This window comes from Rattus norvegicus, chromosome 13 (assembly GCF_036323735.1).
Source record: "Rattus norvegicus strain BN/NHsdMcwi chromosome 13, GRCr8, whole genome shotgun sequence".
Classification (NCBI taxonomy): domain Eukaryota; kingdom Metazoa; phylum Chordata; class Mammalia; order Rodentia; family Muridae; genus Rattus; species Rattus norvegicus.
In genome coordinates this window covers 12,491,365-12,515,513 of record NC_086031.1, presented here as the reverse complement: position 1 = coordinate 12,515,513, position 24,149 = coordinate 12,491,365, and the positions used below count along the sequence as shown (strand labels likewise).

The 24,149-nt window shown below is 38.5% G+C and overlaps 1 protein-coding gene across 2 annotated transcripts in view; it reads left to right on the top strand.

Annotated features, from left to right (window-relative positions):
• The window catches only part of Cntnap5bl1 (contactin associated protein family member 5B like 1), a 1,004,796-nt gene that overhangs the window by 867,748 nt on the left and 112,899 nt on the right, over positions 1–24,149 (top strand). For both annotated transcript variants that reach the window (NM_001329899.3, XM_063272228.1), the window contains 1 exon segment: positions 7,662–7,886. In NM_001329899.3, the coding sequence (NP_001316828.2) occupies positions 7,662–7,886 (225 nt within the window).

The window sequence follows — 24,149 nt, the reverse complement described above, 5'->3', positions numbered from 1 at the left end:
AAGTGGGAGAGGATAGTAGAGCAACTAACAAGGGAAGCAGAGAAGTAGTGGGGAAGGGTGGCAGGGAAGGCCACATGCTAGTTTTCTAATTTGGAAAAGCCTGAAAGCTAGGATAATGGAAGAGGTAAAATGGACCTATGGGCCAAGATGCCATTGTTGTTTACAATGGTGGCTACCCGGGACAGATCACACGGAGCCAGCACAATCTCATGGCAGTAGTTTATTGGGGGAAAAGGACAAAGTGGGTGATGAAGAAGAAGGAAAGAGAGAGAGGGTCGGGGTGGGAGTACTCTGAATTTTATTTGGGCCACGAGGTAACCACATGCATCTACTGCATGTAGGTGAGGCAGGCAGGTGAAGGTAGGGCAATTGCCGTGGCAACAGAGGCATGGGTCATTGTTGCATATGGATGATGTTATCATTGGACTCAGAAGCTTGTTTCTGATGATGCCAACAACTATCATAGTATTAGAAATAAATAACAGATACATGTACATAACAAGTACTGAGGAGACGGGAAGTTAGTTTTGGACTTCAATATGCAACCAGATATATGCCAAGGGATCCCTTTCTGTCAAGCAGAAACCTGTTGCCCAGTTTCCTGAGGAGTACTTCCTCTCAGCATTGACTAGTCCATCAGAAATTCTCCTGGAGTCCAACTTGAGGTGAGCCTATACTTTAATTTTGGACCAAATCAGTGGGTCTTCCCTCTTGGGGGCTGCTTGAGGGTTTCCCATTTATAACTAACATCACTATGTATCACTAGGAGTAAAACTCAGGTCATCAACCATGGTGGTTGCCAAATGCACTTACATGCTCAGACACTGCTGCCCCATGGTTCATCTCTTTCAGAACTGGGAAATTATATTTCAAAATGGATTGTAGATTTTTCATTCTTACCATCAGTGTCTGAAAGCTCCAGGGTTTTTTTGTTTGTTTGTTTGTTTTTGTTTTTTGTAGTCTCACACAGACATTAGCGTGTGATTGTCTTATAGACCACGTCCTAATGTATGAGAAATGGTGCCATACTGTATTGCTGACTTGATCATACCTAATGACTAGTCATGATAAATATCCTTTCAAATCTTTACCATCCATTTAGACATCCTTTTTGAATAATAACCGCATATTTGAACCTTTTGCACATTTTTATTCTGGTTGACATTTGGTTGTAATTCAGTTCTAATATTTTTCTGTCTTTTGACTATATTTCCCTTATAAAAATATATTTGCAAATTTATCCTACAATTGTATTGGATTTCTTTTCAAAGTCCTCATTATATTATTTGAAACAGGAAGCTCCTTCATTCTGTTGGAGGTCAATTCGTCTTTTTCATTCTTTTTTTTTTAAATTTAGAGAATACTTTATTAGTTTTTATAATCAAACCCACGTAGATAAGACCTTACAGATTTAATACAGTGTGTTACCCCTGTACAAATGGAAAAAACTTAAGTTCAACATTTCTAGACCAATATGGCTGTTAATTTCTGTACAGTGACAACTCAACACAGTAAACGGGGATACTTTTTTCCAAAGTTGACAGCACAGCTAAAGTTTCAAAAAATTCAAATTATATATCTGTATATATATATATATTTATATTTATATAAAAAGACCAATAATAGCAGTGTGTTATGCATCAACAGCAGCAACAGCTTTTCCAGGTTCTGCAGTCATCTGAACAAAACTGTAGAGACATCCAGCACACTCCATTAAAAAAAAAAAAAAAGTAAAAAAACAAAACCCGAGAAAACAGCACAGTTCTGTTACTCTTGTGGTACCTGGCACCATTTTTTTTTAAATTAGCTTCTCAATCATCATCTGGAAAGAAAACATTCTGAGCAACATCATTAAAAACAGCTCTGTCACTACTACTAGCACGGTCACTACTACGTATCATAAAGCAGGTACAAGCTATTTTACATCCACAGAGGTATGATACAGTACTGTCCTACGTCTATAATACTAGAGGATACAATTTAAAAGGCATTATTTGAGACATGATTTTACTTTTCCAGCAGAGGGCCCAAAGGATGGTGTGGCACAGCTTTGTAAAGAAACATACTCTAGACAGGATTTCCTTTCACTAGTGGCACAGTTCTAAGGATTCATTCTCTCCATGAATGTCAGCTAAAACCGTTATTAAAAAAATGAAATATCCCTAGAACAAAACCGTATAACCACTGGATTCACATGAAGATGACCTAGGGGAGACAAGCTGGACCTCACCTTACCAACAAGCTATCAAATCTGTTATGTTTAAACAGTGAGACCTCCAAGGAAGGAGATGCCAAGTAGTGCTTCAAAGCTTCGGACCACAATCAAACACAGCATCCTTTTCAACAGAAGCAGAAGCTCATCTGAATATGCTCAAGGATGCTGACATCAACATTTAATCATCTCCTCACTCATCCAGGAAGAAGGGGAGATCAGTTACTACTGTACTTTATTGTGTTCAACCAAATCACCATGTTACAAAAATAGCAAGCTGCCATAATAAAAAATAAGGCTCCTCTATCCAGCACCAGATAGCATCATTTTACTTTCAAGCCTAGAAATTGCACACTTGTATATAAACCAACCGAAGATGAGGATTGAGAGTTCATCTTGGTGGATTTTTCCTTTGATGAATATGAAGTGTCCTTCCTTATCTTTTTTGATGTCTTTTAATTGAAAATTGATTTTATTTGATATTAGAATGGCTACTCCAGCTTGCTTCTTCTGACCATTTGCTTGGAATGTTGTTTTCCAGGCTTTCACTCTGAGGTAGTGTCTGTCTTTGTTTCTGAGGTGTGTTTCCTGTAGGCAGCAGAATGCAGGGTCCTCATTGCGTATCCAGTTTGTTAATCTATGTCTTTTTATTGGGGAGTTGAGGCCATTGATGTTGAGAGATATTAAGGAATAGTGATTATTGCTTCCCGTTATATTCATATTTGGATGTGAGGTTATGTTTGTGTGCTTTTCTTCTCTTTGTTTTGTTGCTAAGATGATTAGTTTCTTGCTTCTTCTAGGGTATAGCTTGCCTCCTTATGTTGGGCTTTACCCTTTATTATCCTTTGTAGTGCTGGATTTGTAGAAAGATATTGTGTAAATTTGCTTTTGTCATGGAATATCTTGGTTTCTCCATCTATGGTAATTGAGAGTTTTGCAGGATACAGTAACCTGGGCTGGCATTTGTGTTCTCTTAGGGTCTGTATGACATCTGTCCAGGATCTTCTGGCCTTCATAGTTTCTGGCGAAAAGTCTGGTGTGATTCTGATAGGTCTGCCTTTATATGTTACTTGACCTTTTTCCCTTACTGCTTTTAATATTCTTTCTTTATTTTGTGTGTTTGATGTTTTGACTATTATGTGACGGGAGGTGTTTCTTTTCTGGTCCAATCTATTTGGAGTTCTGTAGGCTTCTTGTATGCCTATGGGTATCTCTTTTTTTAGGTTAGGGAAGTTTTCTTCTATGATTTTGTTGAAGATATTTACTGGTCCTTTGAGCTGGGAGTCTTCACTCTCTTCTATACCTATTATCCTTAGGTTTGATCTTCTCATTGAGTCCTGGATTTCCTGTATGTTTTGGACCAGTAGCTTTTTCTGCTTTACATTATCTTTGACAGTTGAGTCAATGATTTCTATGGAATCTTCTGCTCCCAAGATTCTCTCTTCCATCTCTTGTATTCTGTTGGTGAAGCTTGTATCTACAGCTCCTTGTCTCTTCTTTTGGTTTTCTATATCCAGGGTTGTTTCCATGTGTTCTTTCTTGATTGCTTCTATTTCCATTTTTAATTCCTTCAACTCTTTGATTGTGTTTTCCTGGAATTCTTTCAGGGATTTTTGCGATTCCTCTCTGTAGGCTTCTACTTGTTTATTAATGTTTTCCTGTGTTTCCCTAAGGGAGTTCTTCACATCTTTCTTGAAGTCCTCCAGCATCATGATCAAATATGATTTTGAAACAAGATCTTGCTTTTCTGGTGTGTTTGGATATTTCATGTTTGTTTTGGTGGGAGAATTGGGCTCCGATGATGCCAAGTAGTCTTGGTTTCTGTTGCTTGGGTTCCTGCGCTTGCCTCTCGCCATCAGATTATCTCTAGTGTTACTTTGTTCTGCTATTTCTGACCGTGGCTAGACTGTCCTATAAGCCTGTGTGTCAGGAGTGCTGTAGACCTGTTTTCCTGTTTTCTTTCAGCCAGTTATGGGAACAGAGTGTTCTGCTTTCGGGCGTGTAGTTTTTCCTCTCTACAGGTCTTCAGCTGTTCGTGTGGGCCTGTGTCTTGAGTTCACCAGGCAGGTTTCCTGCAGGGGAAAAGTTGGTCCCACCTGTGGTTCCAAGGCTCAAGTTTGCTCGTGGGGTACTGCCTAAGTCCTCTCCGCTGTGGCAGCAACCGGGAAGATCTGTGCCGCTCTTTCCGGGAGCTTCCGCACACCAGGGCTCCAGATGACGCCTGGTGTTCTCCTCTGGCGTCTGGACGTGCACAGAGTGCAGCCTCCCCTGGTCTCCCAGGCGTGTCTGCCTCTCTGAAGGTTCAGCTCTCCCTCCCACGGGATCTGGGTGCAGAAACTGTTTATCTGGTCTGTTTCCTTCAGGTTCCGGCGGTGTCTCAGGCGCAGGGGTCCTGCCCCTCCTGGGCCCTCCCCTACGGGAACCCAGAGGCCTTACACAGCTGCCTCTTGGGCCAGGGACGTGGGCAGGGGTGGGCAGTGTTGGTGGTCTCCTCCGCTCTGCAGCCTCAGGAGTGCCCACCTGATCAGGCGGTGAGGTCTCTCTCCCACGGGGTTTGGGAGCAGAGAGCTGCTGTGGGCCGGGATCCGCGGGTGTCCGTCTTTTTCATTCTTTTATTGTTTCTACTTATACTGTCATACATAAGAAATAATTGATGCATTCAAGGAAGTGAAAATTTATACCTATAGTTTCTTCTAAGTATTTTTTCTAAGTATCATCTTTCTATAATTTTATCTTTTTTATTGAGGACCTTGTTGCATTTTGAATTAATTTTGTATTGTAAAATTATGCTCTTACAAAAGCCAATATTTCATTTTACAAATTTAAATTATATTTATTCATGTGTGCGAGTGCATGTGCATATGTATATATGAGTAGATACAGTTTCTTTTATTTTACCATGTGGCCCCTCAGGCTAGGCTGCAAACACCTTTACCCTCCTAGCCACCTTGGTGTCCTTGAATTGATTGTTTCGCCTATGTATATCCATATTCCTCACTCTCATTTATCAATGCACATTTTTTTGTCTTCAGCACTATTCCATTGTTGACAGACTAACCAATGCCCCACTTAAATATTATTCACATTAAATGTGCTAGATAACGAATTTCTAAATTGATGCAGGAATCTGTGTAGCATGTATCCCCCCTTGCTTACTCCCTTGAGATTAGCTTGGTGTTAAGCTGCTCCAGTGTCCTTCTGTGACTGCAGCTTCACCTTCTCTAAGAGCACTCTCACCAGCTGGCTGACCTAACTACACCCCTATTCTGGCCTGGCTTGCCAGAGCTCCAAGTTCACTCTCTTGCCAGCCCACCACCCGACAGCCAGCTGCGAGTGCACTCTCACTAGCTTGCATTCCACTGTAGTTTCCTCTCCCCTGGAGCTATGTCCTTTGCCCAATCTTCCTGTCCAAAAGCCTGGTAGAATTCCACCCCCGCTATCTTCTTTCTCTCCTGGCCTCCTGAATCACCACAAATGGAAAACACCAGACAATCTTTGTTTAAAATCAACAATGACACAACTGCTGGGTGCAGAATCTATTGTCTAAAACTCATCAGTTATTCTCTGGTGAAAATCTAGTGGGAGAGGTCATCACTGGGTCTAACAGTTTCTGGGGTCTATTCCCTGTAAAAGAAGATCTGTTTCTTCCTCCCGCATCCCCTTTTCCTCTCTTAGGCCTGGAAGACCTACCTCTTCTTTTTGACCAAGTGATTAGCTTCTTGTTATCTTTATTAGCCAATTAATTAATTAAGGGAAATTTCCCTACAAATCTGGAAAATTAAACCTGGTTTAATCACATACAATTATTTACAAATGTTGCTTATGTTTAATATAGTGGAGATCATGGCATATGTTTTATTTACTCATAGACTTCCTTTATTTCATGTCATAAGCATTCCTTTACTTGTCATCAATGTTTGTAAGCATCAGTGTTAATCATTGCAACATTTCCCATTATAAATACTATCTTCTCTTATTTAATTCATCTATCACTGAAGCTCTGTGGAAACAGGTTGGATTCAGATTCTCATTATTTTACCATTATCCCTGTGTGGATAATAGTTATGTATTTAACCTCAAACTTTCTTGATTTTCACAATGATAATGTGCGGAAAATGCAGGAATTTTGTAGAAAGGGTCTTATTTAGCCCGCAGTGAACACTATACACATTGTACAATTTCTCCCTAAATTCTTGCACTTACTCTTTATTTGAAATGTTATACTATTTAAACATAAACTAACAATAATATGTAAAATTCACTTAATTTGCTTTAGTTTTTATTTATAATTAAACTATGAGAAAACTAAATCTACTCCAACACCATCATTTCTTGCCCTAAAATATTAAATAAATGAATAAATAAATAAATAAATAAATAATGGGTGAATAGAAGCATCTACACATACTCCAGAATTCAGCTTTACATTGAAATCTTCATATTAGAGTTAGTCAAAATTATCTCCAATAGCAGAATAAGAATGTCAATTTTTTTGACATTTCTAAAATTTTTTTTCAGTTTTAATTTATTGTCATTTAAAAGAAGGAAATCATATTACATTTATTCATATCTAATATGCTTTTCCTACATTGTGAATAACATGTACATTTGAACATAAACCCAAACTTATGACAAAGCTTAATTTTGTTAACTAGAAAAATAGTAGCTCAGATGGCACATCATATATTTATAAGGAAAACACCTGTATCAAGCAATGATGAGTCAACATCTTCATGATCAAAAGTGTCTACTTTGCAGTTTTAATGTAAGAAATACTAATAAAGCAGGTTTAATAAAAAAGAAAATGTCATTTGTGAACGTTTCCCAAAATTGAGCTAGTAGTGCAGGTTCGCTAGACAATATGCACAAATGTGTAGTGCTACCGAGGTGTTACTACTACAAACTGTTAACAAAATTTCACATGGTAGAAAAATAGCCGGAGATTTAAGAAGGAAAGACTGCTACCTTCTTTGGGAAGAAGAGAAACTTATCATATCAATGTAAACTAAGGTTTACACACACTGTCCCAGGCATAGATTTGTTCACAAATCTTAGAAGTCTACTATAAAAAACAGTGTTTCCTTCATAGCTGTTCATAAAAAGATGAAACATACTGTTATCTCTAGAGAATTCTGAACCCTGGCAAAATAAGTATTTCAACATATTGGCAGACATACTATAAATCACAATACATATTTCATGAAGGCTACTGAGATGGACTTAGATGGACATAGATTAAATTATTGTCCCTTTTTTTGTGCATTTGCTGTATGTGTGTATATACTTCTGTGATCAAGAGTGTGTGTGTGTGTGTGTGTGTGTGTGTGTGTGTGTGTTAACTCCCCTCGCAGAGTGCTAGAGGCAGAGGAATGAATGAAAAGGCATTACAGCTTCTTAGAGCAATTGATTAGATATTTGAAAATATGCTATCTTTTCTTCTTATTTGTAGAGATGTCAGCACTTTTTTATTCAGGCACCTCTGTTACATACATGTTTCAAGAACCATACCCAGTGGCCAAGAACACAAGCCTCTCATCTTCAGCTATCTACAAAGATACAGCTCCATCCAAGGAAATTGTAACACTGAGTTTTATAACAGCACAAGCCCCTGCCCTCTTGCTCTACCTCAAGTTTTCTCCTCAGAGTTTTCTGGCTATTCTTCTCTCCAGGAATGGTAAGTGTTGGTAGCATGAAGCCTTAAGCCAGCCTCACCTGAAGGGACAGCGCATGCTCTGTAGTACCCTGCAGAGAGTCACTGCTGGCCAACTTCAACATGAAATTCCTTATAGTTAATCTATATGAGTCATAATTCATATTCTGGACCAGTGTCAATTTGATTCTTAAGTCTAAACTTGTTGAGTTTAATTTGCCTATAATTGTCTTGTTGTAATTAGCTATTATTTGTTCCATGCTGACATCCATTATGTAGATGAGAAATACATCTGAATGTCAGAAGGATGCTTGCAGTACGTAATTCCATGTTTGCTGCTGTAGTCATCACTTAGGTCTGGTAAAGAATAAATACTACTTGTGTTTATAAATAGGCGTTGTCTAGGCCTTTCAGATAAATGTGATGTGAGAGCCCTAATGCTGGGGTACATGGCCTCACTATTGAGAGGCTGGTTTATTCCTTAGAAGAATCTATTCTTTCTAGAGTGACTTGACTACAAAACAGTGATACTGCCCTTTGGCATTAGCAAGACTTAGAATATTTTACTTGGCCAAAGAATACTACTGTTTTAAAAATGAAATTTTGTTATTTCTTTTATTTCTTTTCATTATTATGATTAGTTATGAAATTCATGTGTTATTACAAGGCTTTGTCCACTGCCTTCACATACACAGAAGTCAAGTGCCATTTGAAGGTTACCGTGTATTGTTATCAGTGATTCCTTCCTGGTAAATCCTTAATAAAATAGAATTTGCAAACGACACCTTACTTTTTAGTTTTCAAGGTATTTGTAGCACATAGGTTCTCATAATGACATTGCTGATTGTGAGCATTCAATAAAGATGTGAATCATACTTTGGAAAAAGGGTATACCTAGTGGATATAAGCCAGTCAGAGAAATTACAGAAATTATAGAAGAAATAATGATAATAATCACTTATGGTAGTTTTATTAAATAATATTTTTATCACAATAGGCAGGACAAAACCTTCTAATAGAGCCATAACTAAGTACACTATGAAGTCACAGCCCTGCCATATGTAATAATTGTTGAAGAAATGAACAGAGGAAATATACATATGTTTCTATAACATAATCTCACACAACATTTTTTGTGATCAAGTGTATGCTTCTATTTTTCTTGCAATCTTCTGCTACAATAATAGGATTCTAGACTTTTATTCTGTTCATCCCCACTGCATAGTTAACCTTAAGATGGACTGTGCTGTAGGATAATAGAAATGAGTTCTAGCAAAGCTGGCATATATGCAATCTTTTCTATACCTTAGGTGCAAATCACACATTTTCTTTATATGCTTTTTATGACTGTTTTGTGTTCTTGTGTTTGTGTGTATGTGTGTGTGTGTTTCTGTGTGTGCGTGTGTGTGTGTTTCTGTGTGTGTATGTGTGTTTTCTTCCTTTCTCTTGGTGTGTTATGTATGGTTTGAATGTAAAGAACTATTTATTTAATCTGAAAAGTATCATGAAAAATGAGGAATGCATGGGATGAAGCAGCTGAAAGTACTAGAATAACAGTATATGTTCCATAAGATTATATTGATGTCATTTATTCTGAGACTAAGAAAGAGGGTAGAAACAGAAAGTACAGACATGCAGGACAGGAGGGAGAAAAGAGCAGAATGAGGAGGAAAAGAATTAAAAGGAAGAGGAATTGGAGAACAAAGAAGAAAAGGGATAGAAAGAAGACAAAGAGAAGGAAGAAGAAGAGGAAGAGTGAATATTTTTCAAGTTCATGGGCCATTTAGTCACCAACTCACCACCAGTTGAATAGTTTATACCCATTCCAACATATCAGGCCAATACATTTCCCACATAAATCTTTGGAGTATAGGAGTCTGTCTTTGAATCCTTGGGCATGGACACTTCAAGAAGTTACATATAGGTCAGATAGCTAATCCATGGAACATCCAGGAATGTCTCCTACCATTCAGACCATTAATTATCCTTTTTCCTGATCTGTTTGGACAATATTAAGATGGTTATCAAGAGGATTGTCTCTGAAGTGTCTTTAGGGTAGGTCTTTACATACCTATACCAGTCATAGTATACTTCAAAAATATGACTGCCAAGAATACATAAAATACAGGACAAGAATCACTACATTTAACTTTTCTAATACTATGCTTAACTCCTCAGTAACTCTGGTTACTCATTGATATGAACTACTTTGCCAAATCTCTACACTTGTAGAAACTGAAGCATGAAAATATCATAGTCCATAATATCACAGTAAGGGTCAGAAAGGGGCCTTAACCTCTAGACCAGTAGCATATTAAGGCTATCCTCTAGCTCAAGAGCATAGTCAGGCTTTGTTTTTGTTTTGTTTTTTGCTTTTCCCTGTGGACTCCCAGGTCTGCTGGCCCACCCTCTGAGTGCTGGGATTATGGATGTACAGCCCCATCCCTTGCTCTTTCCTTACTCAAAAGGGCTAAATGAAAAGTGCTGATATGCTAACCTTTGAAATACATCATTCTTTTAAACAATGACAATTCTTTAATAGGGAATTATTCCTGTATTCTGCCCTGGCATTTTTTCTGTGTTTTCCTTTCAGCACATTCTTACATTACCTTTATTGGAAGCTCTGCCTGACTCTATAGATACTTGCATTTTGTAAACTCTGACTAGATTTAGAAAACACAGAGATTCAAGGGTCCTACAATTTCATTGTGTAAGTCTCATGCTTTTGTGAAAGCTCAGATGTTTAACATGACATTCCATGCTGACTCACAGGAGAGATTCATAACATGGAAATCTCTTCTGTTAAAGAGGTGGATCCAATCCTAACAGACACGCACAGAGATTTTCATGTTCTTGTGTCCTGGAACAAAAAGTTGGATGAGAGCATGTGGATAGGGTTGATAACAGACAGTTTTTTAAGAAGGAGAAAGGGTTTATTGAGCATGATAATTGACCAGTGTGTTAGGACAGATTCATGCTCAAGTCCCTGTACCTATAGAGTCATGTCCCTTATTGATCATTTGCATCCTTTACCAGGGTCTGACTTTGCACATGCTATTTTTGATAACAAGGAGCCTTCGAGGGAGGGGTTTCTCTGCTAACTGACTTTTCCATATGCTAATCTTGATTCTCTTCCTCTTACTCCTGACATTCCAACATGCTTTCTTTCTAAGTTTTCCCATACACTGAGTTATCTGGTAGTGCGATAATGCTTTATTTATATTCTGTGGTAGTTCTGCCATCTCCTTATCTTAAAAAACACAACTGAGGGACTATTCTTATTGTTTTATTACTGGTGTGATAAATATGAGAGACAGTGAAAATAAGAAAGACTTGCTGTTGTCTCCAAACTACATGAAAAGAGACAGATTCAGAAAACTATCCAAAATGGGGGGAGGGAGGGGATCCAACTGTTACAGAGTTGGAGTGATTACATTTCTAAAGCAATCTAGTTGGGAATGAGACTGACAGAAAACCCACAGATTAAACTAACTTCACTACATAGGGGCGCACAGAGATCGAATCACCAAGGAGAGAATACTACATCCCCTGAAGATATGTTGCAGTTGTATAAGTTGATCTTAAAAGTGGGAACAGGAGGGGCTGGGGATTTAGCTCAGTGGTAGAGCGCTTACCTAGGAAGCGCAAGGCCCTGGGTTCGGTCCCCAGCTCCGAAAAAAAAAAAAAAAAAAAAAGTGGGAACAGGAATAGTCTCTTACTCTGTTGTCTCCCTTTGAGATTCTTTCCTTCTACTAGGTTGCCTTGTACAGTCTTAATAGAAGAGGAAGTGCCTATTCTTAATGCAACCTAATATGACATGACTGGTTGATATCCAATGGAGCCTACCATTTTTCTGAACAGAAAAAGAGGAGTAGTCCGATGTGGGAAGATAGGGAAGTAAGGGTACTTGCAGCAGAGGACAGAAGAGTAACTGGCATCAGAATGTAAAATGAATACAATTTAGGTAGGAAGAAAAAACTTAAGACTTTATTCATTATTCCAATGGAATAAATGCCTACAGTGCTATAAAATTCCTCTTCATTCTTCAGATGACAATAAAGTGACTATTAGCTGAGGAAACTAATAAGAAGAAACAAAATAACTGACAAGCATTAAGTTTCTTTGTAAGTCTTAGATTTTGCAATACTTCATTTCCTCCTCCTCCCATTCTTCCTCCTCCTTCTCCTTTAATCTTTATTAACTTGAGTATTTCTTATTTACATTTCGATTGTTATTACACTTCCTGGTTTCCTGGCCCACATCCCCCTAAACCCTCCCCCTCACCTTCTATATGGCTGTTCCCCTCCCCATGCTCCCACCATTACAACCTTCCCCACAACAAACACGTTCACTGGGGGTTCAGTCTTTGTATGACCAAGAGCTTCCCCTTCCACTGGTGCTCTTCCTAGGCCATTCATTGCTACCTATGAGGTTGGAGCCCAGGGTCAGTCCATGTATAGTCTTTGGGTAGTGGCTTAGTCCCTGGAAGCTCTGATTGCTTAGCATTTTTGTTCATATGGGGACTTGTGTCCCTTCAAGCTCTTCCAGTCCTTTCTCTGATTCCTTCAACAAGGGTCTCATTCTCATTTCACTTGTTTGCTGCTGGCATTCACCTATGTATTTACTGTATTCTGCCTGTGTCTCTCAGGAGAGATCTACATCTGGTTCCTGTCGGCCTGCACTTCTTTGCTTCATCCATCTTATCTGGTTTGGTGGCTGTATGTGTATGCGTCACATGTGGGGCAGGCTCTGAATGGTAGTTCCTTCAGCCTCTGCTCTAAACTTTGCCTCCCTATTCTCTGTCAACAGTATTCTTGTTCCCCTTTTAAAGAAGGAGTGAAGCATTCGTATTTTGGTCAACCTTCTTGAATTTCATGTGTTCTGTCTATCTAGGGTAATTCAAGCATTTGGGCTAATAGCCACTTATCATTGAGTGCATACCATATGTGTTTTTCTGTGATTGGATTACCTCACTTAGGATGATATTTTCCAGTTCCATCCATTTGCCTATGAATTTCATAAAGTCATTGTTTTTGATAGCTGAGTAGAATTCCATTGTGTCGATGTACCACATTTATTGTATCCATTCCTCTGTTGAAGGGCGTCTGGGATTTTTCCAGCTTCTGGCTATTATAAGAAAGGCTGCTATGAACATAATGGAGCACGTGTCTTTGTTATATGTTGGGGCATCTTTTGGGTGTATGTACAAGAGAGGAATAGCTGGGTCCTCAGGTAGTTCAGTGTCCAATTTTCTGAGGAATCTCCAGAATGATTTCCAGAATGGTTTTACCAGTCTGCAATCCCACCAACAATGGAGGAGTGTTACTCTTTCTCCACATCCTCAAAAGCATTTGTTGTCACCTGTTTTTGACCTTAGCCATGCTCACTGGTGTGAGGTGAAATCTCAGGGTTGTTTTGCATTTTCTTTATGACTAAAGATGTTGAACATTTCTTTAGGTCTTTCTCAGTCTTTCGCCATTCCTTAGCTGTGAATTTTTTGTTTAGCTCTGAATCCCATTTTTAATAGGTTTATTTGTCTCCCTGCAGTCTAACTTCTTGACTTCTTTGTATATTTTGGATATAAGACCTCTATCTGTTGTAGGATTGGTAAATATCTTTTCCCAATCTGTTGGTTGCCATTTTGTCCTAACCACAGTGTCCTTTGCCTTACAGAAACTTTGCAGTTTCATGATATAGCATTTGTCGATTCTTGATCATAGAGCATAAGCCATTTGTGTTTTGTTCAGGAAATTTTCTCCAATGCCCATGTGTTTGAGATGCTTCCCCACTTTTTCTTCTATTAGTTTGAGTGTATCTGGTTTGATGTGGAGTTCCTTGATCCACTTCGACTTAAGCTTTGTACAGAGTGATAAGCATGGAACGATCTTCATTATTCTACATGCTGACCTCCAGTTGAACCAGTACAATTTGCTGAAAATGCTATCTTTTTTCCATTGGTGGGTTTTGGCTCCTTTGTCAAAAATCAAATGACCATAGGTGTGTGGGTTCATTTCTGGGTCTTCAATTCTATTTCACCGGTCTATCTGTCTGTCTCTATATCAATACCATGCAGTTTACATCACGATTGCTCTGTAATACTGTTTGAGTTCAGGGATAGTGATTCCCCGAGAAGTCCTTTATTGTTGAGGATAGTTTTAGCTATCCTTGGTTTTTTGATATTCCAGATGAATTTGCAAATTGTTCTGTCTAGCTCTCTGAAGAATTGCATTGGTATTTTGATGGGGATTGCATTGAATCTGTAGATCGCTTTTGGTAAAATGTCCATTTTTACTATATCAATCCTGCAAATCCATGAGCATGGGAGATCTTTCCATCTTCTGAGGTCTTCTTCAATTTCTTTCTTCAGACGCTTGAAGTTCTTATCATACAGATCTTTTATCTGCTTGGTCACAAGTCACACCAAGTTATTTTATATTTTTGGGGCTATTATGAAGGGTGTTGTTTCCCTAATTTCTTTTTCGGCTTGTTTCTCTGTTGTGTAGAGGAAGGATACTGATATATTTGAGTTAATTTTATATCTAGCCACTTTGCTGAATGTATTTATCAGGTTTAGTAGTTCTCTGGTGGAACTTTTGGGATCACTTAAATATAATATTTCTTTTGCCAATAGTGATATATTCACTTCTTCTTTTTCAATTTGAATCCCCTTGATCTCCTTTTGCTGTTTTATTGCTCTGTCTAGAACTTCAAGAACTATATTGAAAAAGTAGGGAGAGAGTGGGCAGCCTTGTCTAATCCCTGATTTTAGTGGGATCGTTTCAAGTTTCTCTCCATTTAGTTTAATGTTAGCTACTGGTTGGCTGTATATAGCTTTTCTATGTTTAGGTATGGGCCTTGAATCCCTATTCTTTCCAGAACTTTTATTATGAAGGGGTGTTATATTTTGTCAAATGCTTTCTCAGCATCTAATGAAATGATCATGTGGTTTTATTCTTTCAGTTTGTTTATATAATGGATTACATTGATGGTTTTCCATATATTGAACCATCCATGCATACCTGGGATGAAGCCAACTTGATCATGGTGGATGATTGTTTTAATGTGTCCTTGGATTTCGTTTGCCAGAATTTTATTGAGTATTTTTACATCGATATTCATAAGGGAAATTGGTCTGAAGTTCTCTTTCTTTGTTGGGTCTTTGCGTGGTTTAGGTATAAGAGTAATTGTGGCTTCATAGAAGGATATTTGGTAGTGCTCCATCAGTTTCAATTTTGTGGAATAGTTTTGATAGTATTGGTATGAGAACCTCTATTGTCTGCTTCTATTTCATTAGGAGTTATGGGGTTGTTTAAATGGTTTATCTCTTCCTGATTTAACTGGTATTTGTGTAGGTATTTGTATTTGTCCATTTCCTGTAGATTTTCAAGTTTTGTTGAATATAGGCTTTTGCAGTAGGATCTGATGATTTTTTTTAAATTTCCTCTGATTCTGTAGTTATGTCTCCCTTTTCATTTATGATTTTGTTAATCTGTACACACTCTCTGTGTCCTCTTGTTAGTCTGGCTAAGGGTTTATCTATCTTGTTGATTTTCTCAAAGAACCAATTTTTCGTTCTCTTGATTCTTTCTATGGTCCTTTTTGTTTCTACTTGGTTGATTTCAGCCCCGAGTTTGATTATTTCCTGCCTTCTACTCCTCCTGGGTGTATTTGCTTTTTTTTTTGTTCTAGAGCTTTTAGGTGTGCTGTTAAGCTGCTGATATGTGCTCTTTCCTGTTTCTTTCTGCAGGCACTCAGAGTTATGACTTTTCCTCTTAGCACAGCTTTCATTGTGTCCCAAAACTTTGGGTATGTTGTGCCTTCATTTTCATTAAATTCTAAGAAGTCTTTAATTTTTTTCTTTATTTCTTCCTTGACCAGGTTATCATTGAGTAGAGCATTGCTCAACTTCCATGTATATGTGGGCATTCTTACCTTATTGTTATTGAAGACTAGCTTTAGCCTGTGGTCGTCCGATAGGATGCATGGGATTATTTCTATCTTTCTGCATCTGTTGAGGCCTGTTTTATGAGCAATTATATGGTCAATTGTGGAGAAAGTCCCATGAGGCGGTGAGAAGAAGGTATATCCTTTTGTTTTAGGATAGAATGTTCTAAAATATCTGTTAAATCCATTTAGTTCATGACTTCTCTTACTCTATCTATGTCTCTGTTTAATTTCTGTTTCCATGGTCTGTGCATTGATGAGAGTGGTGTATTGATATCTCCTACTATTATTGTGTGAGGTGCAATATGTGCTTTGAGCTTTAATAAGGCATTTTTTTATGTATGTAAGTGCCTTTCTATTTGAAGCATAGATATTTAGGATTGAGAGTTCATCTTGGTGGATTTTTCCTTTGATGAATATGATGTGGCCTTTCTTAACTTTTTTGATGACTTTTAATTGAAATTCGATTTTATTCAATATTAGAATGGCTACTTCCAGCTTGCTTCTTCAGATCATTTGCTTGGAATGTTGCTTTCCAGCCTTTTTCTCTGAGGTAATGTCTGTCTTTGTCTCTGAGCTGTATTTTCTGTAGGCAGCAGAATGCAGGGTCCTCATTGCATATCCAGTTTGTTAAAGCGTGTCTTTTTATTGGGGTGTTGAGACCATTGATGTTGAGAGATATTAAGGAATAGTGATTATTGCTTCCTGTTATATTCATATTTGGATATGAGATTATGTTTTGGGCTTTTCTTCTCTTTGTTTTGTTGCCAAGACGATTAGTTTCTTACTTTTTCTAGGGTGTAGCTTGCCTCCTTATGTTGGGCTTTACCATTTACTATACTTTGTAGGGCTGGATTTGTAGAAAGATATTATGTAAATTTGGTTTTGTCATGGAACATCTTGGTTTCTCCATCCATGATGATTGAGAGCTTTGCAGGATACAGTAACCTTGGCTGGCATTTGTCTTCCCTTAGGATCTGTATAACATCTGTCCAGGAACTTCTGGCTTTCATAGTCTCTGGTGAGAAGTCTGGTATGATTCTGATAGATCTGCCTTTATACGTTACTTTACTCTTTTCCCTTACTGCTTTTAATATTCTTTCTTTATTTTGTGCATTTGGTGTTTTGACTATCATGTGATGGGAGGATTTTCTTTTCTAGTCCAATCTATTTGGAGTTCTGTACGCTTCTTGTATGTTTATGGGCATCTCTTTCTTTAGGTTAGGGAAGTTTTCTTCTATGATTTTGTTGAAGATATTTACTGGTCCTTTGAGATGGGCATCTTCACTCTCTTCTATACCTATTTTCCTTAGGTTTGATCTTCTCATTGAGTCCTGGATTTCCTGTATTTTTTGGACCAGTAGCTTTTTCTGTTATACATTATCTTTGACCATTGTATCGATGATTTCTATGGAATCCTCTGATCCTGAGATTCTCTCTTCTATCTCTTGTATTTTGTTGGTGATGCTTGTATCTGCGGCTCCCTGTCTCTTCCTTTGGTTTTCTATATTTCTAGTTGTTTCCCTTTGTGCTTTCTTTATTGCTCCTATTTCCATTTTTAATTCCTTCACCTGTTTGATTGTGTTTTCCTGGAATTCTTTCAGGGATTTTTATGGTTCCTCTCTATAGGCTTCTACTTGTTTATTTATGTTTTCCTGCGTTTCTCTAAGGGAGTTTTTCCTGTCTTTCTTGAAGTCCTCCAGCATCATGATCAAATGTGATTTTACATCTAGATCTTGCTTTTCTGGTGTGTTTGGATATTCAGTGTTTGCTTTGGTTGGAGAACTGGGCTCTGATGATGCCATTTAGTCTTGGTTTCTGTTGCTTGGGTTCCTGAGCTTGCATCTTGCCATCAGGTTGTCTCTGGTGTTACCGTGTTTTGCTATTTCTGACAGTGGCTAGACCGTCCTATAGGCCTGTGTGTCAGGAGTGCTGTAGATCTGTTTTCCTGTTTTCTTTCAGCCGGTTGTGGGAACAGAGTGTTCTCCTTTCGGGCAAGTAGTCTTTCCTGTATACTGGTCTTCAGCTGTTTCTGTGGGCCTGTGTCCTGATTCTATCAGGCAAGTCACTTGGAAGTAGAAAAGTTGGTCTTACCTGTGGTCCCAAGGATCAATTTGCTCATGGGGGGTTACTTTTGAGCTCTCTGTGAGGGCAGCAACCAGGAGGGCCTGCACCACCCTTTCCGGGAGCCCTCATGCTCTGGTGTCCTAAATGGCATTAGGTGTTTTCCTCTGGAGTCAGAAATGAGAGGAGAGTGTAGTCTCTTCTGGCTTTCCAGGCGTGTCTGCCCCTCTGAAGGTTCAGCTCTCCCTCCCATGGGATTTGGGTGCAGAGAACTGTTGATTGGTCCCTTGCGGTCCAGGCAGTGTCTGGACTGTGGGGACCTGCTGTTCGAGTGCCCCATCTTCTGGTTCCCAGAGGCCCTATACAGTTTCCTCTTGGGCAAGGGATGTGGGCAGGTGTGGACAGTATTCGTGGTCTCTCCTGCTCTGCAGTCTCAGGAGTGGCCACTTGTTCGGATGGTGAGCTCTCTCTCCCAAGGTGCTTGGGAGCAGTGAGCTGTGGGCTCGGATCAGTGAAGTTGGGCTCCAGGTAAAAATCATAAGTGTCACTTCCCAGAGGAATTTTGCCTCTGTGTGTCCTGAGTCCACCAGGCAGGTTGCTTGGAGCAGAAAAGTTGGTCTTACCTGTGGTCCCGAGTCTCAAGTTGCTCGTGGGGTAGCTGCTTTTGAGCTCTGCAGAGGGCGGCAACCAGAAGGGCCTGCACAGCCTTTTCCTGGAGCCCCTGTGCACTGGGGTCTCATGCCATTAGGTGTTTCCATCTGGAGTCAGAAATGTGGGCAGAGTGTAGTCTCTTCTGGCTTCCCAGGTGTGTCTACTCCCCTGAAGGTTTAGCTCTCCCTCCCACGAGATTTGGCTTCAGAGAACTCTCAATCGGTCCCTTCAAGTCCGGGCAGTGTCTGGACCTTTGGGGACTTGCTGCTCGAGTGCCCCTGTCTTCCGGTTCCCAGAGGCCCTATACAGTTTCCTCTTGGGCCAGGGATGTGGGCAGGGGAGGGCAGTATTCGTGGTCTCTCCTGCTCTGCAGTCCCAGGAGTGCCCACCTGTCCAGGTGGGTGGTGAGTTCTCTTTCCCAAGGGGTTTGGGAGTAATGAGCTGTGGGCTGGGATCAGTGAGGTAAAAGCAGAGCCTTTTAATCCCATTTCCTTCTTCTATTGTTTTCCATGAATTTTCCTCTCCATAAAGATTTTATTGGAGTACTTGAAGTGTTCCTTATGTTTTAAGAAGAATATTCAGTGTGATCCTAGTATGTTCACACCATTAAGCCATTGACCTGCTTATTAATGGATCAGGGACTAGTATCATTTTAATAAAATCTATGTACACCCATAGGGAAAGTATGCTTTTGAGCTCATAATAGTGGCTTACACTTGGAAGAGGAGATGGTAGGCCAATATTCAATGCCCTGTCAGCTTTGTGTATGTTCAAGACCAGACGGGGCTAACGAAGACCATGTCCCAAAAAAAAACAAAGAACCAATTTATCATTTGTAAATTATGGATTCTTACAAGTGGAAATAAGATAAAGAAAATGAAAGTATAATTAGTAAAAATGTTTACCTTGAAATCTTCTGTAATCATGATTCACTCACATCCATCCTAGTGGAATCAATAATTTTCTATTAGAATTCACTTTTCCTTGTTCTGATTTTAATATAACTTTAGTAATCTGGTGGTAATGATGAGATGGCCAGCTTAAAATCACATTTGCTATCCCAGGAGGATGCAAACTCCACTTCCAGCTCTGAAGAATAAGAATCCAGGGTACAGAATTAGAAGAAATAAGACTCATAAATAGCCCATAAAAATTTTCACTTTGTAAATTCATTTTACATTGTTACCAGTCCAGAGATGAGAAGATGCCTGTGAGTCAAAGTCATATGTGGAAGTGTTGGCCTGACAGTTTGGTTTGGCAGAACTGAAATTCTTCATTGCTCTTATTTAGAGTCACCAGTACCAGACTAACTTGGCCTAAGCTGTTGTTGTCACTCCAAGGGAAAACTTCAAGGATGGTCATTTCTGAGAAGTAAGCTCACACACAAACACATGCGTATGCATGCATAAACTCGAGTGCACACACACACACACACACACACACACACACACACAGACACATACACAAACACTTGAGCACACACATATATGTGTATGGAAGCCAGAAGACAACTTGTGATGTCATCCTTAGAAATGCCATTTAGTTCTTTGAGAGATATTCTCTCATTGGCTAGGAGATAGGATAGTGTGGATAGCCTGAGAGCTCTAAGATTCTGTCTGTCTCTATTTCCCAGATGTTGAGGTTACAAGTATGTGTCAGCAGAACTGGTGATAACAAAGGAAGCACTCTATCAACTAAGATATCAACACAGACATTTTTTTTCTTTTTTTTTTTTCAGAGCTGGGGACCGAACCCAGGGCCTTGCGCTTGCTAGGCAAGCGCTCTACCACTGAGCTAAATCCCCAACCCCAACACAGACATTTTAATGAATAAAAATTCTCTCTTACCTACAATATCAATATTTTTCTCCAAATGGTCATGTGAAAAATGTTCCTGGACCTCCTTCCTCAGTGTAATAAACTATTTAATCTATTAGAAACACACACAGAAGAAAGCCCTGTCATTACGAGGCTACTTTTCAACTAGAAACATATATAAATTCAAATTTTTGTAGATATATGGTTCATACAGATTGAGTACAGTAGATATTTTGCTTTATAATAAGATAAAGAAAAGAAAGGAATGTGTTTGGTGGAGTTTGGTATGCTGTGGAGGAAGGGGGTGCCTCTGCAGGACTTTCAAGCCACGCAATGGGATAATAGATGAGTATACTGTAGATAGTAAAGGTAGAAGAGAGTTTGTTTAGGACATGGGGAGGGGAGTTGAGAGAAAAGCAGAGAGAGAGAGAGAAAGAGAGAGAGAGCGAGAGAGAGAGAGAGAGAGAGAGAGAGAGAGAGAAGAGGAGAGGAGAGAGTGCGGAAGAGAGGAGGAGCAAGAAGAGAAGAGATCGAGAGAATAAGGAGGGTACAAATAGCCCCTTTGTAGTAAGTCAGGCATACCTGACTATTGTTAGGTAACTGCAGGTCAGGAGCCTAGACAAAATGCCAATAACTAGACTATCTTCTAGGAAAGATACAAATATTAGTAATAAGTAGAGGGAAACAAAATTGACCCATTCACCTGCAAGAGAAAGTTGCAAAATATTCTACAGAGTAATTTTTCAATCATGAGACATAAGTCAGTATTTTGTTGGCAGACAAAATATTAATAAAAGTTTTTTATTGTCTTCTTATTTTATCATATAACTTTCATTGCATGTTATAAAATGTGTCTACATGTTTCTGAATAAATGGTTTTGCTCTCCCTTTGCTTGGATGTAATGGACAAACAAAGCAATTTAAGAAGAAATGGTCATAGTTTGAGGCTACAGTTAATCATGGAAGGCAAAGAATGCACCAAAGAGTTGAAGGTAGTCATAAAGCAGGGAGCGATGGATACTGGTGATCAGCTCCTTTCCTTCCTTGTATCCAGTCCACGACCTCAGGATATAAGACGGTGCTGCCCACATTTAGGGTAGGTTTCTAAATTCAGTTAACCTATTCTGGATAAAGCCTCACAGATATGCCTCCAGGCTTATCTCTTTGGTTACTTTAGATACTGCTAAGTTGACAATCAATATTAAACAGGACACTGTCTATATAATCATCACAATGCTCATGCAAGCATTCTAACATTTCTATTTGATTTTTTGCTGGTTGAAATAAATAAGGGACATTAGAAGATGCACAAATAAAGTTGTCAATCTATGCTGAAATTCATTTAATACAACATTAAAATGATGTTCCCATCTGACTTTCCCTTTGTGGTTGCTCAGCTGCCTCTGGCACATAATGACTTTTATTCCTTTGCCTCAGCATTTTCCCTCTTTCATCACTTCTTTAAGAGCTCACAAATGTAAAAGGTTAACAGTCTGGATTTCTCCTTGCACATTTCTCAAAAGCAGTAATTATGGTGTCAGATACTTTTTATTTTTTTATGTACTGGGTCAACATAAACAGAAATAAAAAAGAGCAAGGCAGGAAATATCTTCAAAGTGCAACATCTAACAGTTGCCAGACAGGGTTAAGTTGAAAATGGATGTCCATAATATCACTGTTTTCTCTCAAGGAAGCCTTCAGAAGGAATTCTGAAGCACACAGGTGGGGAAGAATGCCCCAGAATACTTTGTTGTTGTTGTTGTTGTTGTTGTTTTGTTTTGTTTTATTTTTGTTGTTGTTTTGCTTTTTGTTTTCACTCAGCCCTGGCAACTTCAGTCTCTGGGATTGCTCTCTGCATTGATACTTTTCAGGTTAAACTGGATTGTATCATTGCATACAAGCATGAACTTTTTATAATTTCTTTCTTCTCTTCCATTATCCATTTTATAATAATGTTGTTGTGATCCCTTGTAAACTTTTAGCAATTAGCTATGAGTTCCTCAAGAGTGGAACATATCCAGTATTAAAGAGCTATTCTACAATGATAAAGGATAGATTTTGGTTTTATGATAAAGATATATGAGTAGAATGAGGTATTTACACTATTGCTTATTTCATTTTGTTGTTGTTGCTGTTGCAATGAATTTTAATTTTTTGTTTTGTTCCTTACTATCTAAATATTGTTATGAACAGAATTTTGTCCCTATTCCTCAGCCTAGATGTGGAGGTCCTGATTTTTCCCTATTCAGTTAGGGTTAGATTTAAAGTAGGAAATTAATTAGATCAAATGAGATCATATAGTTTAGAGGCCTGATCCCAAAGAGGACACTGGAGTCCTTTAACTCTTCTCTTCCCCTGTCATGTAGGAACAAAATTGGAAAGTCAGCTTCAACAAGCAAAGATGACATCCCTTTACTGGAGGAGAAAATAAACAGTTTCATCTTGATTTCTAACTGCTAGAATCAAAGACAAAAAATTCAAAGATCTGTCAAAGGTTATTCAGTACATGGTATTTTATTTTAACCAACTGAGTAAAAACAAAACAAAATGATGTATGTATTTGAACATCATATACAATGACTTACAAAGCATTTCATCATCTTATTGATATCATTAAGGATATGAATTTCCTGCTTAATATTGTGTCAAGCATGAATACAGAGGCAAATATTTAAGACATTGGTTATAATGTATAATTAAAAGAGGAAATGAAAACTGCCCAGAGCCTAGACTATAAGCACTTTAAATACAGGATATTATGAGAGTAAGTTGAAAGATAAGGCTACATGTATTCTCACACTAGGTGTTTACCATTGCACAAGGACAACAGTTTTATCTTCACAGGAGCTTGAAAGAAAGAGTATTTAAGAATGGCTTTTTTTTTCTAATGACTTGTGAAACATGCCTTCTAAAGAGAGGTAGGGATGTCAGTAGAGAGTATGAAAACTAGAAAAGGGAGAGTGTATGTGAAGGACTAAAAAGGAATCTATGGACTTCCAGGTCTTTAGGCCCAACTCAGCAGATAGAGTTAAACATGATAGAAACTCTCTATGTGTTTCAGTCATGATAAGTGCGGAGCTCCTTGCCTGCATAGAGCATAACTGATGGAAAGCAAAATTTGTAGAGTAGAAATTTTTAGTCATTCCTCTAAGTCCCTGCAAACAATCAAACACTAATCTAAGGCTTATATAGAAAAGAATCTAAAGAAATTTCAGATATAATTAACTTTACACATACCTATTGAGTATAGTTTCATTCTTGGGGGGGGGGTGAATACAAAATGCTGTTGATTGTGAGACATAAAGGGGTAACTCATTTCTGTAGAACATTTGAAGATTAGGAATCAAAAATCAAGGGCTGGGAGATCCAGCTGTTTTATGGGGGTTGGTGGTTCATCTGAAGTGTTGAGCACCTTTTCTACTCCTGCTTATATATTTTTATCAAAAGAAGAAGAAGAAGGAGAAGAAAAAGGAAATAGCAGGAGTGTGTGTGTGTGTGTGTGTGTGTGTGTATGTATGTGTGTGTTTCTGAATATGTGTTTGTACGGAAAGAATGAGATTTCATAGTTCTCTTATGTCTTTCTTTCTTTCTTTCTTTCTTTTCATGAAGGATGCTAATCCTATAAAATGAGAGAATATCCTTTATTACACTGACATTAGTTTGTTACTGGAGAATTTTTGCTGAGGTTTAGCCTCAGGTAGAGAGAATACGTCCTGAGGAAGAGGTGAATGAAAATCCTGGAAAAATGACTAGAAGTCAGCAATGTATGCAAGCTGACATCTTTGTAATCTGCTGGAGATAGTTCTCTCTT